Source organism: Rhinopithecus bieti, unplaced genomic scaffold (assembly GCF_001698545.2).
Source record: "Rhinopithecus bieti isolate Rb0 unplaced genomic scaffold, ASM169854v2 scaffold_2339, whole genome shotgun sequence".
Lineage (NCBI taxonomy): Eukaryota > Metazoa > Chordata > Mammalia > Primates > Cercopithecidae > Rhinopithecus > Rhinopithecus bieti.
In genome coordinates this window covers 311,733-328,171 of record NW_016803819.1, presented here as the reverse complement: position 1 = coordinate 328,171, position 16,439 = coordinate 311,733, and the positions used below count along the sequence as shown (strand labels likewise).

At 44.3% G+C, this 16,439-nt stretch overlaps 1 protein-coding gene across 1 annotated transcript in view; it reads left to right on the top strand.

Moving 5' to 3' along the window:
• Position 1: 1 nt before the first annotated feature.
• Positions 2-16,439, top strand: part of PDS5A (PDS5 cohesin associated factor A) — a 156,311-nt gene continuing 139,873 nt past the window's right edge. Inside the window, exons 1-2 of the mRNA XM_017854266.1 lie at positions 2-249; positions 1,099-1,276. Of these exons, the coding sequence (XP_017709755.1) occupies positions 1,139-1,276 (138 nt within the window). The 5' untranslated portion in view covers positions 2-249; positions 1,099-1,138. The remainder of the gene's footprint in view (positions 250-1,098; positions 1,277-16,439) is intronic.

Below are 16,439 nucleotides of genomic sequence, written 5' to 3'. Positions count from 1 at the left end.
GCTGCTCTTCCTCGGCCAGACGGAGAGCGGCACTGTCTCCCCGCCCAGCGCTCACTCGCCCCGCGTCTCCCCCCGCAGCGGCTGCTCCTCCTCGGCACCGCCAGCCCCAGCGCCGCTCCCGGGCGGGCGGGCGGCGGCGGCGGCGGGACCCGCGGAGCCGCTTTGTGTGCAGCCCGACGAGGGGCGGCGGCGCAACCACCTGACAGAGGCCCGGGCGCTCGATGCACCTTCCGCCCGCATGAGGAGGAGGTAAAGGCGGCGGTGGCTCGGCTCCCGCCCTAGGCTGCTGGAGGGAGGGGACGGAAGAGGAGACCGGAGGGGGGGCCGCGGGTCCGAGGCCCGGTGGGGCCGCCCGGGGGTGCCGGAAAGGCCTTGGCGGTGCCGGAGGCGCCAAGCGGCCGGGGGCCAGAGAAGCAGCTGGGGTCCCTCAGCCGAAGTTGAAGGAACAAAATGTGAAGTGCGGAGCCGCGTCAGCCGCTTCCTGGCGTGGGGCTCGGGGTGGAGGGCGGCTTGTTTTCCCCTCCCGCGGGGGTGAGGGAGCGGAACAGGGGAGGGGCGGCAGTGCGGCGGGGCACTACCCCAGGTCCGAGGCTCGGCTGGGCAAGGGCGTTTTGTTCCCGGGAGCCGCCGCTGCGCGTGGGTCCGCTGGGTCCCTAGTTTTGCGGCCTAAGCCGAGCCTTATAGGCCTCGCGTCTGCTTTCCCGGGGGGGACTGGCCGGGCGGGACTGGGCGCTTCCCCACGGCCGAGCGGGGGCCTTGGCGTCCTTGCCGGCCTCCTGAGGCTGCCAAACTTCGGACCTTGGTGCTCGGGGCTGGATTTCATTGTGAAAGGCGGAATGGGAAACTCCTGACGCTGTTCGGCGCCTCCCGCGGCCGCGGCTGCTGGTGCCGAGGAGCCCTGTGAGCCTGGGGCTGGTTGGGCTGGGGCTGGTGGGGCCGGCGGGGTTCGAGCCCTGGGAAAGAGCGGGTGGCGAGGCCGCTGCCGGGTCCCCGGCCTCCGGGGAGAAAGGGCCTTTTCCAGATTAGAGAGATTTGAAATGAAAAAAGAGGTTACAAAGTCGCCCCTTTCCCGCTGAACTTTGGTTTTCTGACCGATAGAGGCCGGTAGAGGACTGTGAACCAAAAGTTGTCCCCCAGGATGGACTTCACGGCGCAGCCCAAGCCTGCCACTGCCCTCTGTGGCGTAGTGAGTGCCGACGGGAAGATCGCTTACCCTCCGGGGGTAAAAGAGATCACCGACAAGATCACCACTGACGAGATGATCAAACGCCTGAAGGTAAGCGTCTGGACGGTTTGTTCGCTCTTCAGATGTCTTTGGTAGGAGGCGCTTTCTCCTGTCATATTGCTACCCTGCTCGTTCTGGCCTTTAGAGTTCCAAGTTTTTTAGATCTCTTACGCCCTGTGAAAGGTGCTGTTGTATCTCAGATAAGTTATCTTTGAGTAAGCTTTGTAAGGACATAACCATTGTGGGAAATTTAAAAAGCGTGATTTTCAAAAACTTCCTGGTTTTCAAACGTAAGAATTTGTGTGTTTTTAGAGTTTTTTCTGGAGGTATTTAATGAGAATACTGTTCAGAGTGTCTTGCACACTTACGTGTAGGCAGTAATTTGCCCAAGAAGTTTCCTATTTTCAACTTCTGAGGAGGACTGTTTGAAGTGCAAAGTCCTTTTTAAAAATTCGCATGATTTTCTAGTGTCCAGAAGCTTAAATATGTATATATTGTGGTTAAACTTTGACAGAAGGTACACTTTTCATAATTCAGGCTTAAAGTAAGATGATTTAAGTCTATACATAGTTCAAAGGAGTTTAAGAGTATTATGGCTCTTTTTATGAGGTGTCAGCTAATTTCGTTTAAGCATGGCAGCCCTAAGGTTAAGGTTTTAAATTTCAGCCTCACGTTTATAAGTTTTTTTTGGTTTCTGTTCCACTGACATAGATTGTGGCCAGAATCTTACCAAATAAGTGATACTCTTCTTGTAGGATCAGCTTGAAGCAGTGGTTCTGAGTCAGGGCAACTTTGACCTCCAGGAGATGTTTGGCAATGCTGGAGACATTTTGATTGTCACAATTGGTGCTAGATTGGAGTAGGGAAACACCAGAGGCAGTGAGTCCGGCTAGGAAACTATGAACAGTAGTCTAGGTGAAAGACGTTGAAATCTTCAGGTAAGGCTGTGGCATTGGTAATAGTGACTAGGAAGTGATTTAACAACTTTTCAGAGTTAAAATCAGAATTGGTGGGAGGTGAGGCAAGCAACATTGTTGACAATGTTTCCATCTTGGGCGACTTGGCGAAATGTATTTTAGGGAATGAGCTTGGCCTCTTGCTCTTGGAGCCCAGTAAATGTACCTAATGTTACATTTTAATTAGTACAGTATTTAAAATATTCGTGTGGCTTAGTTTTCAAACTCTAATTTGGTTGTGCAATTTGTTGCCTTTTTGGAAGGAATAAGACAACAGTTTCTTTCATTAAAACAAATCTATGTGCAGTGGTGTGATCTCAGCTCACTGCAACCTCCACTTCCCAGGTTCAAGCTGTTCTGCCTCAGCCTCCCAGGTAGCTGGGACTACCAGCATGCGCCACCACACCTGGCTAATTTTTTTTTTTTTTTTTTTGAGACAGAGTCTTGCTCTGTCACCCAGGCTGAAGTGCAGTGGTGCCATCTCGGCCCACTGCAACCTGCACTTCCTGAGTTGAAGCAATTCTCCTGCCTCAGCCTCCCGAGTAGCTGGGATTACAGGCGCCCAATCCCACGCCCAACTAATTTTTGTATTTTTAGTAGAGATGGGATTTCACTGTGTTGGTCACTTTGGTCTCCAACTCCTGACTTCGAATGATCTGCCCACATCAGCCTCCCAATATGCTCGGATTACAGGTGTAAGCCACTGCTCTCGGCCCCTTTCATTAAAACAAATCTTGGGCCCAGGGCAGTGGCTCACGCCTGCAATCCCAGCACTTTGGGAGGCTGAGGCAAGTGGATCACCTGAGGTCTGGAGTTCTACTAAAAATACAAAATTAGCCGGGCGTGGTGGCACATGCCTGTAATCGTAGCTACTGGGAGGCTGAGGCAGGAGAATCACTTGAATCGGGAGGCAGAAGTTTTGGTGAGCAGAGATTGCGCCATTGCACTCCAGCCTGGGCAACAAGAGTGAAACTCTGTCTCAAAAAAAGTAAAATAAAATAAATAAAACAAATCTTGATACTAAAGATTATATATGAATTGAGGTGCTTGATTGATGCTTCTAAAAGTTATACTGTTTTGGGAATGATAAATTATGAAATATAAAACTTAAACAATTTATGGATCTTTAACATTAAGTTTTCAAATTAAGAATATTGAAACCTTGAATTCTAGCGTTGGATAATTTTGGTTAAAAAATGGAAAGTTGATGTGTTAGCAACACGCTCTGTTGACATGACTCGTAGAACCTGTGAAGAAGCTGGTCTCATAGTACTAAGTGGTGGTCTAGGAGCAGCTGGGCGGATAGCACCAGGCATATTGGAATGGATGAAGTGTGGCACCCTGAGCAGTCCAGCGAGGACTTGGTCTTAGTAGAGCAATTTGGCTAGGACGAGAGTATGCAGCACAGTTCTGAGTGTGGAATAGCTGCCATGAAGTAACCAGGTGCTGTCTGGTAGGGGCTGATGACATGGTTGGGCACAGCTCGTACACTTGGCCATTCTCTGCATATACTGGTTAGTGAAATGAGCCTGGCACTCTTCTTGGCTCTGAGCTAAATCTACATACAGTGGTTTTTGTGGCCCCAGTTCTACCGTTCATTTCTGTAACTGCTTTAGTGGCTTCTTCCGGGAAGGGGAAACAGAAAACCAAACCCTTTGCTGCGACCACCCTCCATCATAGCCTTTGCACTAATGATTGTACCAAATGGAGAAACTCTTTCTGGAGACGTTCATCATCAATACCATTATCAAGATCGTTCACATAAATATTAACACTCTGGTATCTGCTGCAGCTACTCCTGCTGTCCGCACCGTTCCACAGTATAAATACGCTGCGGGAGTTTGCAGTCCTCAGCAACATCTTAATGCACAGCCACAAGTTACAATGCAATAGGTTGCTGTTCATGTACAAGGTCAGGAACCTTTGACTGCTTCCATGTTGGCATCTGCCCCTCAAGAGCAAAAGCAAATGTTGGGTGAACAGCTGTTTCCTGTTATTCAAGCCATGTACCCTACTTTTGCTGGTAAAATCACTGGCATGTTGTTGGAGATTGATAACTCAGAACTTCTTCATATGCTTGGCCGGGCGCAGTGGCTCACACCTGTAGTCCCAGCACTTTGGGAGGCTGAGGCAGGTGGATCACGAGGTCAGGAGGTTGAGACCGTCCTGGCTAACATGGTGAAACCCCGTCTCTACTAAAAATAACAAAAAATTAGCTGGGTGTGGTGGTGGGTGCCTGTAGTCCCGGCTACTTGGGAGTCTGAGGCAAGAGAATGGCGTGAACTCAGGAGGCGGAGCTTGCGGTGAGCCGAGATCACGCCACAGCACTTGAGCCTGGGCGACAGAGCAAGACTCCGTCTGAGTCTCCAGAGTCACTTGGTTCTAAGGTTGTTGAAGCTAGCTGTATTACAAGCCCACCAAGCTAAAGAGGCTACCCAGAAAGCAGTTAACAGTGCCATCGGTGTTCCTACTGTTTAAAACTGATCAGGGACCACAAAAAGAAACTTGTGCTTCACCAAAGAAAACTATCCAAACATAGAAAAACCTAAATAGGGAAAAAAATTGCGAAATATAAAATAAATTTAAAAGGAAAGGAAACTTTGAAGTTTCCTTTCCAAGCAAATGCCAGGTCTAGCAAACATAATATTAGTCCTAGATTGCTTATTGATTTAAAAAAAACCCACAAAAAAATAATAAAATATGAAAACAAATTAATGTTTTATAGATCCTGGGAACAATAATTTTCAGCAAAGTACAAAATTCAAAGTATTCCTTTCTTTAATTTTGTAATTCTTTACTGTGGAATAGCTCAAAATGTCATTTCTGTTTTAAGTAACAGAATTGATAACTGAGCAAGGAAATGTAATTTGGATGATAAAATTCCTGCTTTAATAAAAATTACTTAAACAGTGGAAAAAAAAGGAAAGTTGTGGCTGGGTGCAGGGACTCATGCCTGTAATCCCAGCACTTTGAGGGCCAAGGCAGGAGGATCATTTGAGCACAGGAGGTTCAGACCTGGGCAACATAGTGAGACCCTGTCTCAATTTTTTTAAAGGTATAGTGGGGAAGTTATGACTACTTACATACATTTTCTGTTTGAAAATAGATTATCAGAAGTGCTGTTAACTATAAATGGACATATATCAGTGGAGAATGAGTATCAAGTTAGATTATACATTTGTTACTAGTTCTTTTGGAAGTTAAAATCGACATTCATATCAACCAACTTCAATGTCCTACTGCCAAAATTTTGATTTTCTGAAAAATTATTTTGATTTTGTATTTCTTCTGCCTTCCTTTCTATTTTGACTTTGTGCTTATTCGGGTTCCCTGTTTAAAGTGTCATGCCTCATTGGAAATGTAGATTTTTAACAATACTTATTTTTGAAATTTTGTTAGTTTTTTATTAGAACCTTAGTTATTGGTAATTTTATAAATTTGGGAGTTTTTTATTATTATAGCATAGCAATAGTGTTGAAATGCTATACAAATACAAAGAGCTTAAGCCCGGATGCAGGGGCTCTTGCTTGTAATCCTAGCGCTTTGGGAGGCCAAGGCAGGTGGATTGCTTTATCTCAGGAGTTCGAGACCAGCCTGGCCAACATGGTGAAACCCCATCTCTCCTAAAAATAGAAAAATTAGCCAGGTGTGGTGGCATACCTCTGTAATCTCAGCTACTCCTGTGGCTGAGGCATGAGAATCACTTAAACATAGGAGGCAGAGGTTGCGGTGGGCCATTATCGTGCCACTGCACTTTAGCTTAGGTGACAGAGTGAGACTCTGTCTCTTTAAAAAAGATCTTAAAGGCAGGCCCGGTGCAGTGGCTCACGCCTGTAATCCCAGCACTTTGGGAGGCCGAGGCGGGCGGATCATGAGGTCAGGAGATCAAGACCATCCTGACTAACACAGGTGAAACCCCATCTCTACTAAAAATACAAAAAAACTACCCAGGCGTGGTGGCGGGGCCTGTAGTCCCAGCTACTCGGGAGGTTGAGGCAGGAGAATGGCATGAACCCAGGAGGCGGAGCTTGCAGTAAGCCACCATGGCGCCACTGCACTCCAGCCTGGGCGACAGAGCGAGACTCCATCTCAAAACCCTGCCCCCCCCCCCACCCGCAAAAGAAAAAATAAAACATCTTAAAGGCAAGTACAATCTCGGTCAAAGGAATTCAGCGGTGTTTGGTCCTGTTCTCATCAGTTTTCAAGAATGGAGCAAGGCTGGGTGTGGTGGCTCATGCCTGTAATCCCAGCACTTTAGGAGGTCAAGGTGGGAGGAATGCTTGAGCCCAGGAATTTGAGATAGGCCTGGGCAACATGGTAAAACCCTGTCTCTACAAAAAATACAAAAATTAGCTGGACATGGTGGCATGCAAATGTGGTCATAGCTACTCAGGAGGGTGAGGTAGGAGGATCACTTGATCCCAGGAAGGTCGGGGCTGCGGTGAACCATGATCCTACCACTGCACTCCAGCCTGGGTGACTGAGTGAGACCCTATCTCAAAAAAAAAAGGAACAAGCAGTTTTACAGTGGAACCATAATTTTAGAATTAGAAGGATCTTAAAGGAAATTCTGGGACCTCCCCTTACTTCACAGATAATAAAAGTTAGGCCAAAGTATCCAAGTAACTTTTACCAAAATCAGTCACAGGTCAGTTTAGTGACAGAGATGGGGCAATAACGCCATATTTACCTTGGTTCTTATATAGTTGCTGTCTTTTAAGGAATCTAAACTAAGTAGAACTAAAAGTTGTGATTTTATCATGTAGTTGAAGACATTGCAGTGAAATGTGAAGAGAATCAATGAGAGTTAGTTTGGTCTTTTGTAGGGATAAAAAGGACAGCTTTTTTTTTTTAGTAAAGCATTTGAGAGAAACGATTGTGAAGCTTTGAAGCTTCATTGACAATAAATTTTAGAGTATGTCTTTGAAATAGCTAAGATATGCTTTTGTATACTAGAACTTTTCATTCCTGTTTCCCGGGCACTACTTTACCAATTTTTATTATGTCAGGCCACACTGGTCTTCGGTCAGTTCCCTGAACATGCCTTGTTTATTTCTGTCTAGACAGATTCCTCACATTAAATAGCCCATAACATCATTTGTCACTCATTTGTTACTTCTTAAGGGAAGCCTTTAAGATTCTACATCACAGGCTGGGCGCGGTGACTCGCGCCTGTAATCCCAGCACTTTGGGAGGCCGAGGTGGGCGGATCATGAGGTCAAGAGTTCGAGAACAGCCTGACCAACATAGTAAAACCCCATCTCTACTAAAAATACAAAAATTAGCTGGGCGTAGTGGCACATGCCTGTGTGTGCCTCCCATCTACTTGGGAGGCTAGGGCAGGAGAATCGCTTGAACCCGGGAGGCGGAGGTTGCAGTGAGCTGAGATCACACCACTGCATTATAGCCTGGGCGACAGGGTGAGATGCCATCTCAAGAAAAAGAAAAAAATGATTCTACTCTTTAACTCCTTCATATTGCATTTATCCATACATTTATTTGGTTTCTCTCTCCAGTTTCTCTGCAAACCTTATTAATAAAGATACCATGTCTGTTTTTGATTCCTCTCAGTGCCAAGCTTAATGCCTGGCACATAGTTGGGTGCTGAACAAATATTTGTTAAGTGAGTGAATGAACATTTTGTATTAATATTGGATTAGATAAATGTTTTTATTTTTTAAAGTAAAGGATAATTTGAAAAAATTTCAAATTGCAACTAAGAACTTTTTTTTTTTTTGAAACCAAGTTTTGCTCTTGTTGCCCAGGCTGGAGTGCAATGGTGTGATCTCGGCTCACTGCAACCTCTGCTTCCTGGGTTCAAGTGATTCTCCTGCCTCAGCCTCCTGAGTAGCTGGGATTATTGGCGCCCACCACCATGCCGGCTAACTTTGTATTTTTAGTAGTGACAGGGTTTTACCATACTGGTCAGGCTGGTCTCGAACTCGTGACCTCAGGTGATCTGCCCTCCTCGACCTCTCAAAGTGCTGGGATTACAGGCATGAGCCACCGCGCCCGGCCAGGACTTTTCAAACCAAGGAGTTTGTGTCTTAGAGATAGTAACATAGGTACAGTACTTAGAATTTTGGAGTCAACAGGTGGTTTAGAGATTATGTATTTCTCTTCTAATTTTTCAGCTGAAGAAACTATTTGAGAGGTTGTGAACAACTCTAGTCACATAAAGCTGAAAAGTGTCATTAACTTCTGCTACTTAGATAAGTTACAATTATATATTAATTGACAAATTTTAAAACCATACTAAAGTTAGCTGTGTGGAAGGATGGCCAATAGTTTAGTATCATTGTTACATTAAGAATCACAAATAGCTGGGCACTGTGGCTTATGCCTGTAATCCCAGCACTTTGGGATGCTGAGGCAGGAGGATCACCTGAGGTCAGGAGTTTGAGGCCAGCCTGACCAACATGGAGAAACCCTGTCTCTACTAAAAATACAAAATTAGCCGGGTGTGGTGGCGCATGCCTGTAATTGCAGCTACTCAGGAGGCTGAGGCAGGAGAATTGCTTGAACCCAGGAGGCAGAGGTTGCAGTGAGCCGAGATCACACCACTGCGCTCCAGCCTGGGAAACACGGTCACAAGGAAAAGAAGAAAAAGCATATACTGAACAAGTGATTTTTTTAAAAATTCATACTATAATTAAGTAATCTAAGCACGATTGCATTCCAGCCTGGGCAACAAGAGTGAAACTCCATCTCAAAAAAAAAAATAAATAAATAAATAGTAAAAAAATAAAAAAAAATGATAATCACAAATAGCCATCCTCCCATATAGTTGTGGGTTCTGAAACTAATGCAGGGTTCACATCTGATAAGTAACATTTAAAATACACTTACAGGTCTGATGTCCTGGCTTATACCTGTATTTCCAGCACTTTGGGAGGCTGAAATGGGCAGATCACTTGAGCTCAGGAGTTTGAGACCAGCTTGGGCAATATGGCAAAACCTCATTTACAATAAAAATTTTAAAAATAAAATACACTTATAAGTAGCTGTGCAAATTCCATAAAGGGCTTAATGGAATTAAGTTAGTTATGTAGTATATCTTATGTCATGGATTGCTACAGAGCTATTTGCTACACACATACTTTATTGTTTCTTTCTTGCTTGCTACTTTGGAGGTGGGAGGGCCGTGATAATTATTGATGTTTTTTTTTTTTTTTTTTTTTTTTGAGACAGAGTCTCTCGGTCTGTTGCCAGGCTGGAGTGCAGTGGTGCGATCTCAGCTCAGTCTCCTGAGTAGCTGGGACTACAGGTGCCTGCCATCACACCCACCTTACTTTTGTATTTTTAGTAGAGGTGGGGTTTCATCATGTTGGCCAGGCTGATCTCGAACTCCTGACCTCATGATCCGCCTGCCTTGGCTTCCCAAAGTTCTGTGATTACAGGAGAGAGCCACTATGCCTGGCCTTTTATTTTATTTTATTTACTTATTTTCTGAGATGGTGTCTTGCTCGTAAGCCACCGCGCCTGGCATTTCTTGATTTTTAAATGGTGGGATGGATAGAGTGAAATTTGTTTTGTTTCTTTTCTTTTCTTTCTTTCTTTCTTTCTTTTTTTTTATTTTGAGACGGAATCTCTCTGTCGCCCAGGGTGGAGTACAGTGGCAAGATCTTGGCTCTCTGCAACCTGTGCCTCCCAGGTTCAAGCAATTCTCCTGCCTCAGCCTTCCGAGTAGCTGGGATTACAGGTGCGTGCCACCACATCCACCTAATTTTTTATGTTTTGGTAGAGGCAGAGTTTCATCATGTTGGCCAGGCTGGTCTCGAGCTCCTGACCTCTAGTGATTCACCCGCCTAGACCTCCCAAAGTGCTACGTTTACAGGTGTGAGCCACCGCACCTAGCCTGAAATTGGTTTTTTTTTTTTTTTTTTTTATTTTTTGAAACAGAATTTCACTCTTGTTTCCCAGGCTGGAGTGCAGTGGCGCAATCTCAGCTCACTGCAACCTCCACCTCCCAGGTTCGAGCAATTCTCTTGCCTCAGCCTCCCGAGTAGCTGGGATTACAGGTGTCCGCACCGTGCCCAGCCAGTTTTTTGTATTTTTAGTAGAGACAGGGTTTCACCATGTTGACCAGGCTGGTCTTGAACTCCTGACCTCAAGTGATCCACCCAGCTTGGCCTCCCAAAGCACTGAGATTACAGGCATGAGCCACCGTGTCTGGCCTGAAATTTGTTTCTTATATTCATCTCTTAATTATCTGATCTCAGAGAGCAGTGCTCCAGACATTAATACAGCTACCCTGGTCTGCTATATTATTTTGTTACAGAAACAAATAAAAATACCTACTATCTTGATGCTAAGAATTAGAAAAATTAAATAGGGTTTTGTGAAAGTATCCCCATTTTTTCTTAACAGGTATATTTTCCTTATCTCTAATCTCTAATCTTATCTCTAATCTTTCTTCCTGTATCAACCATTCTCATCTGGCCTATTTCATGGTTTAGTAGGAATTAGGATATAGTGGAATTGATTTTAACGTAGGGCATCCGCTTTTCCTCACAAACCTTGTTAGAGGTAATGAATAGATTAAGGGCAGGAAGGCCATAATTCTTTCCCTTTGCTTTCCTCCAGGAGGACCCCAGAAGTACTGATTTGGTTGTAATTGTTTTACTTCCATGAATAATTTTATTTATCCCTCATTGCCACACAGTGTGATAATTTTGCATGTGATTAAGTATATAATTTTTAACTCTAAATTCTGTTCATATGTTTTAATATTTCTATTAATGTAGAAGATTCTGCTCAGAACATTAAAAATTAAATGGAGAGGCAAGACTTCTTAAAATCATATCCTATAATAGCCAATATACATTTGTGAAGGGAGAATTAGTGCAGTATAGTTCTTATTTCAGACTTCTGTTTGTGTATAATTGTTCTGGATATCTGTTGCTGTGTAACAGGCTTTTTAAAAGATACTTCAAAATTTTCATGATAAAATATCCGTAACATAAAATTTATCATTTTAATCTTTTTTAAGTGTATAGTTCTTTGGCATTAGGTACATTCACATTGTTGTGAAACCATCACCACCATTCATCTCCAGAATTTTCTATCTTCCCCAACTGGAACTCTACCCACTAAACCCTGACTCCTCGTTTTTCCCTTCCCCAGCTCCTGGCAACAACCATTCTGCTTTTTGTCTAGATGACTTTGACTTACTCTCCACTTGATCTTAGCCAAAAGGCTCAGAAGCGATTGCCTTACTCTCAAATAATTGAAATCACACAACATCTGTCGTTTCGTGATTGGCTTATTTCACTTAGCATGTACCTTTAAGGTTCATCCATATTTTAGCATGTGTTATTACTTCTCTTTTAAAGCTGAATAATATTCCATTGTATGTGTGTATCACATTTTGTTTCTCTGTCAATGAACACTTGAATTGTTTCCACTTTTTAGCTATTGTGAGCAACTTATTATCTCACAGTTTTGTGGATCAGGAATTCAGGCAGGGTTTGTCTTGCGTCTGCTACACATGGCTACTGGGCTTACTCATTGGTATTCAACTAGTGACTAGATTGGTCCAGAGGATCCACAGTGGCTTTACTTAAACACTTGATACCTTAGTGGGAACAACTGAAAGGTTGGACTCAGCTGGGTTCTTTTCTCTAAGATGTAGTCTTAGGGTTTTCCACATAGTCTTTCTAGTAGAGTAGTTGGGCCAGGGGTTCCAAGACACCATAGAGGAGGTTGCCAGAAATTGGTCCAGAAATGGCATTTGTCACCTCTACCTTACTCTGTTGGTTAAAAGAAAGTACCATTGTCATAGCCCAGCCCACGTTCAAGGGGAGAAAAAAGATGGGCCTTACCTCTCAATGGAAGCAGGAAAGAAAATTTGTAGCCATCATTAGTCTACCACAGGAGCTCTTGTGACAAGTCAAAGTATACTAACCATGTGTACTTTCAAATTTTTATTTTATTATTATTATTGTTTTTTTTTTTTTTGAGACAGTTTTGCTGTCGCCCAGGCTGGAGTGCAGTGGCGCGATCTCAGCTCACTGCAATCTCCGTCTCCCAGGTTCAGGTGATTCTCCTCCCTCAGCCTCCCGAGTAGCTGAGATTACAGGGATGTGCCACCATGCCCAGCTAATTTTTTATGTTTCACCATGTTGGCCAGCCTGGTCTCGAACTCCTGACCTCAGGTAATCTGCCCACCTCGGCCTCCCAAAGTGCTGAGATTATAGGCGTGAGCCACCACACCAGGCCATATTTTATTATTTTTTGAGATGGAGTCTTGCTGTGTAGCCCAGGCTGGAGTGCAGTGGCATGATCTCGGCTCACTACACCTCCCGGGTTCAAGTGATCCTCTTGTCTCAGCCTCTGGAGTAGATGCGACTACAGCCGCAAAACCCCACCATGTAATTTTTAAATTTTTTGTAGCTTCGGGAGTCACTCTACGTTGATCAGGCTGGTCTTGAACTTCTGGCCTCAAGCGATTCTCCCACCTCAGCCTCCGAAAGTGATGGGATTATAGGCGTAAGCCACTGAGTCTGGCTTGCGTTGCTATTAGGATATAATTTCTTCAGGCCTTTTCAGTATATAGGGCTGGGAAATACATCCCCCTTATTTATATAACTTAATTTAATCAGCCTGTCAACCATGTTACTCCAGTTGAACCTCCAGCACAGAGTACTTCTGAGCTTCCTCCATTCCATATTTCTGTCTTCTACAGTCAAAACCTGGATTTCCTCTAGCATCCATAAGGTTGTTTGTACTACCCTATTGTAAACACAATCTAAATTCAGATCTGCTTTACCAGTATCCTTTACAGGATTTCTTTGCAGTTCTTTCTGTCCCATGAAAAGTATATGAAGTACCATGTTTGTTAGTTACTTAAATTTGAATTCTTTATGTTAATCAATTTTTATAAATAGCTCATTTCAGGCTGAGGTAGGAGAATGGCTTGAACTTGGCAGGCAGAGGTTACAGTGAGCCAAGATTGCACCACTGCACTGTAGCCTGGCGATAGAGTGAGAGTCGGTCCCGGGGAAAAGAAAAAAAGCTAATTTCTTTGTGTTCTGTTTATCAATTTATATATATATTTGTTGACACTCCGTCCCACCGCCTGCTTTTTGAGACAGAATCCCACTCTGGTACCTAGGCTGGAGTGCAGTGGTGTGATCATGGCTCACTGCTGCAGCCTGGTTCTCCATAGGCTCAGGTGATCCTCCTACCTCAGCCTCCCCAGTAGTTGAGACCACAAGCATGCACCACTACGCTGGGCTAATTTCTGTAGGTTTTGAAGAAACAGAGTTTTGCCATGTTTCCCGGTCTGGTCTTGAACTCCTGGGCTCAAGCATTCTACCTACCTCAGCCTCCCAAAGTGTTGAGATTACAGGCATGAGCCACTGTGCCCAGCCGACCTTTTATTTCCACTGATAAATGTAATCCTTGCTTTATTATTATTATTATTTTGAGAGTGACTCGGGTTACAGGCCACCATGCGCAGCCAATTTTTTTTTTTTTTTGAGACGGAGTCTGGCTATTGTTGCCCAGGCTGAAGTGCAGTAGCGCAATCTCAGCTTCCTGCAACCTCCGCCTTCCAGGTTCAAGCGATTCTCCTGCATCAGCCTCCTGAGTAGCTGGGATTATATGCGCCTGCCACCATGCAGCTAATTTTTTTATTTTAGTACAGATGGAGTGTCACTGTGTTAGCCAGGCTAGTCTCGAACTCCTGACCTCAGGTGATCCGACTGCCTCGGCCTCCCATTTTTATTATTTTTTTTGTTTTTTTGAGATGGAGTTTTCCTCTGTCGCCCAGGCTGCAGCGCAGTGGTGCAGTCTTGGCTCACTGCAACCTCCACTTCCCAGGTTCAAGTGATTCTCCTGCCTCTGCCTCCATAGTAGCTGGGACTACAGGCATGTGCCATGACCTCTGGTTAATTTCCCTGCTCCCTGCCAGACAGTCTCGCTCTGTTGCCAGACTGGAGTGCAGTGGTGTGTTCACTGTAACCTCCGCCTCCTGGGTTCAAGCGATCTTCGTGCCTCAGCCTCCCGAGTAGCTGGGATTACAGGCTCGCGACACCACACACAGCTAATTTTTGTGTTTTTAGTAGAGACGGAGTTTCACTATGTTGGCCAGGATGGCCTTGACCTCATGACCTTGTGATCTACTCGCCTCGGCCTCCCAAAGTGCTAGGTTTACAGGCATGATCCTCTGTGCCCAACCTCCCTACTTTTAATTTGCAGTCAAATAAACTAATTAATGTTTTCCAATGAAGCCAACTTACTGCTTCCTGGCAACAAGAGTAGTTCTGTGTGAGAATAATTAAACATAAGTGTCACATTGAGGTTCAGAGGGATAAGAACTTTATTTAGATTTCCTTAAAACTCAGAAAGAATTGAGTGATACCTTTTAGTTTGGAGAAATGAGGGTAGGAAGGGATGGGGACAGAATTTTAATAACAGAAATAATGTTGAAAGCTTCAAGCCTCACTTAGGTCTTAATTGAAGATCTTGAATTAAATAGAAATTAGGTTAAGGCTTATTAAAAACCCCATATATGAAGTAAGTAATATTGACATGTATGAAGGCCAATACCATGATTTATATATCTTGTATCAGAAATCTATATAATGCTCACAGTAAGAGAACAGATTTAAGGACATTAATGAATTTTATTTCTGTTGGCTTTTATTTTCACAGTTAATTGTTAAACAATTTGACTGAGGTTATTGGCACATTAAAATATGTCCACACGGCTGGGTGCAGTGCCACATGCCTGTAATCCCAGCACTTAGGAAGGCCAAGGCAAGAGGATCACTTGAGCTCTGTAGTTCCAGACCAGCTTGGGCAAAATAGTGAGACCCAGACTCTATTAAATATAAAAGGAAAGATGACCAGGCGCGGTGGCTCATACCTGTAATCCCAGCACCTTGGGAGGCCGAGGTGGGCTGATCACAAGAGGTCATCTGTTTGAGACCAGCCTGGCCAACGTGGCGAAACCCCGTTTCTAAATACCAAGAAAATTAGCCAGGCATGGTGGCGGGCACCTCCCAGTTACTGGGGAGGCTGAGACAGGAGAATGACTTGAACCTGAGAGGTGGTGCAGTGAGCCGAGATGGCGCCACTACACTTCGGCCTGGGTGACATAGCAAGACTCCATCGCAAAATAAATAAATAAAAAATAAAAGGAAAGAAAAGATTTCTTGAATTCCCTGGTGCAGAAGATAAAATTCATGGAGCTAGTGGAGTTTTTACAATGTATGAAATCCAAGATTATACTTTTCAGGGATCAATTCTATAGTTCATTACAATATATGAAATCCTAATAGTTTTTATTTGCTAAAGACAACAGATCAAGAAAGTTCTACCTAGGTGTGGTGGCTCATGCCTGTAATCACAGCACTTTGGGAGAGCGAGGTGGGAGGATTGCTTGAGGCCAGGAGTTCAAGACCAGCGAGACCCCCACCTCTACAAAAAATAAAAAATTAGGCCGGGTGTGGTTGTTCATGCCTGTACTGCCAGCACTTTGGGAGGCCGAGGCAGGTGGATCATGAGGTCAAGAGATTGAGACCATCCTGGCCATGATGGTGAAACCCTATTTCTACTGAAAATACAAAAATTAGCTGGGTGTGGTGGCTCGTGCCTGCAGTCCCAGCTACTCAGAAGGCTGAGGCAGGAGAATAGCTTGAACCCGGGAGGTGGAGGTTGCAGTGAGCCGAAATCACGCCATTGCACTCCAGCCTGGCGACAGAGTGAGATTCCGTTTTTTTAAAAAAAAAAAAAATTAGCATTGTGTGGTGGCAGGTGCCTGTCATCCCAGCTACTTGGGAGGCTGAGGTGGGAGTATCACCTGAGCAGTGAGCCAGGATTGCACCACTGCACTCCAGCCTGTGTGACAGAGCAAGACCCTGTCTCTAAAAAAAAAAAAAAAAAAAAAAAGTTCAAGATAACTGTTGCAATAGAAAGTTGAACGTAAGCATAATTAAGAAATTTTCTAAATTTCTTTTCCTTGCTGTTGGCATTTGGTCTTTGACATTAATTCATGGCTTCCTAACTAGTTTGCTTCTACACAGTTACAATTGTGCCTAGACCTAGAGTCCCTCAGCCTTTGGAACTTATACACATATCATTGTTTTTGTGTATTATGTGATATTTTAGAAGTTGGTAACTTCCATAATATATGTGGTTTTTTTTTTTTTTTTTTTTTTGTAGTTGTTTTGTTTTGGTTTTTTTTTTGAGACAGAGTCGCCCTCTGTCACCCAGACTGGAGTGCATTGGTACAACGTCGGCTCACTGCA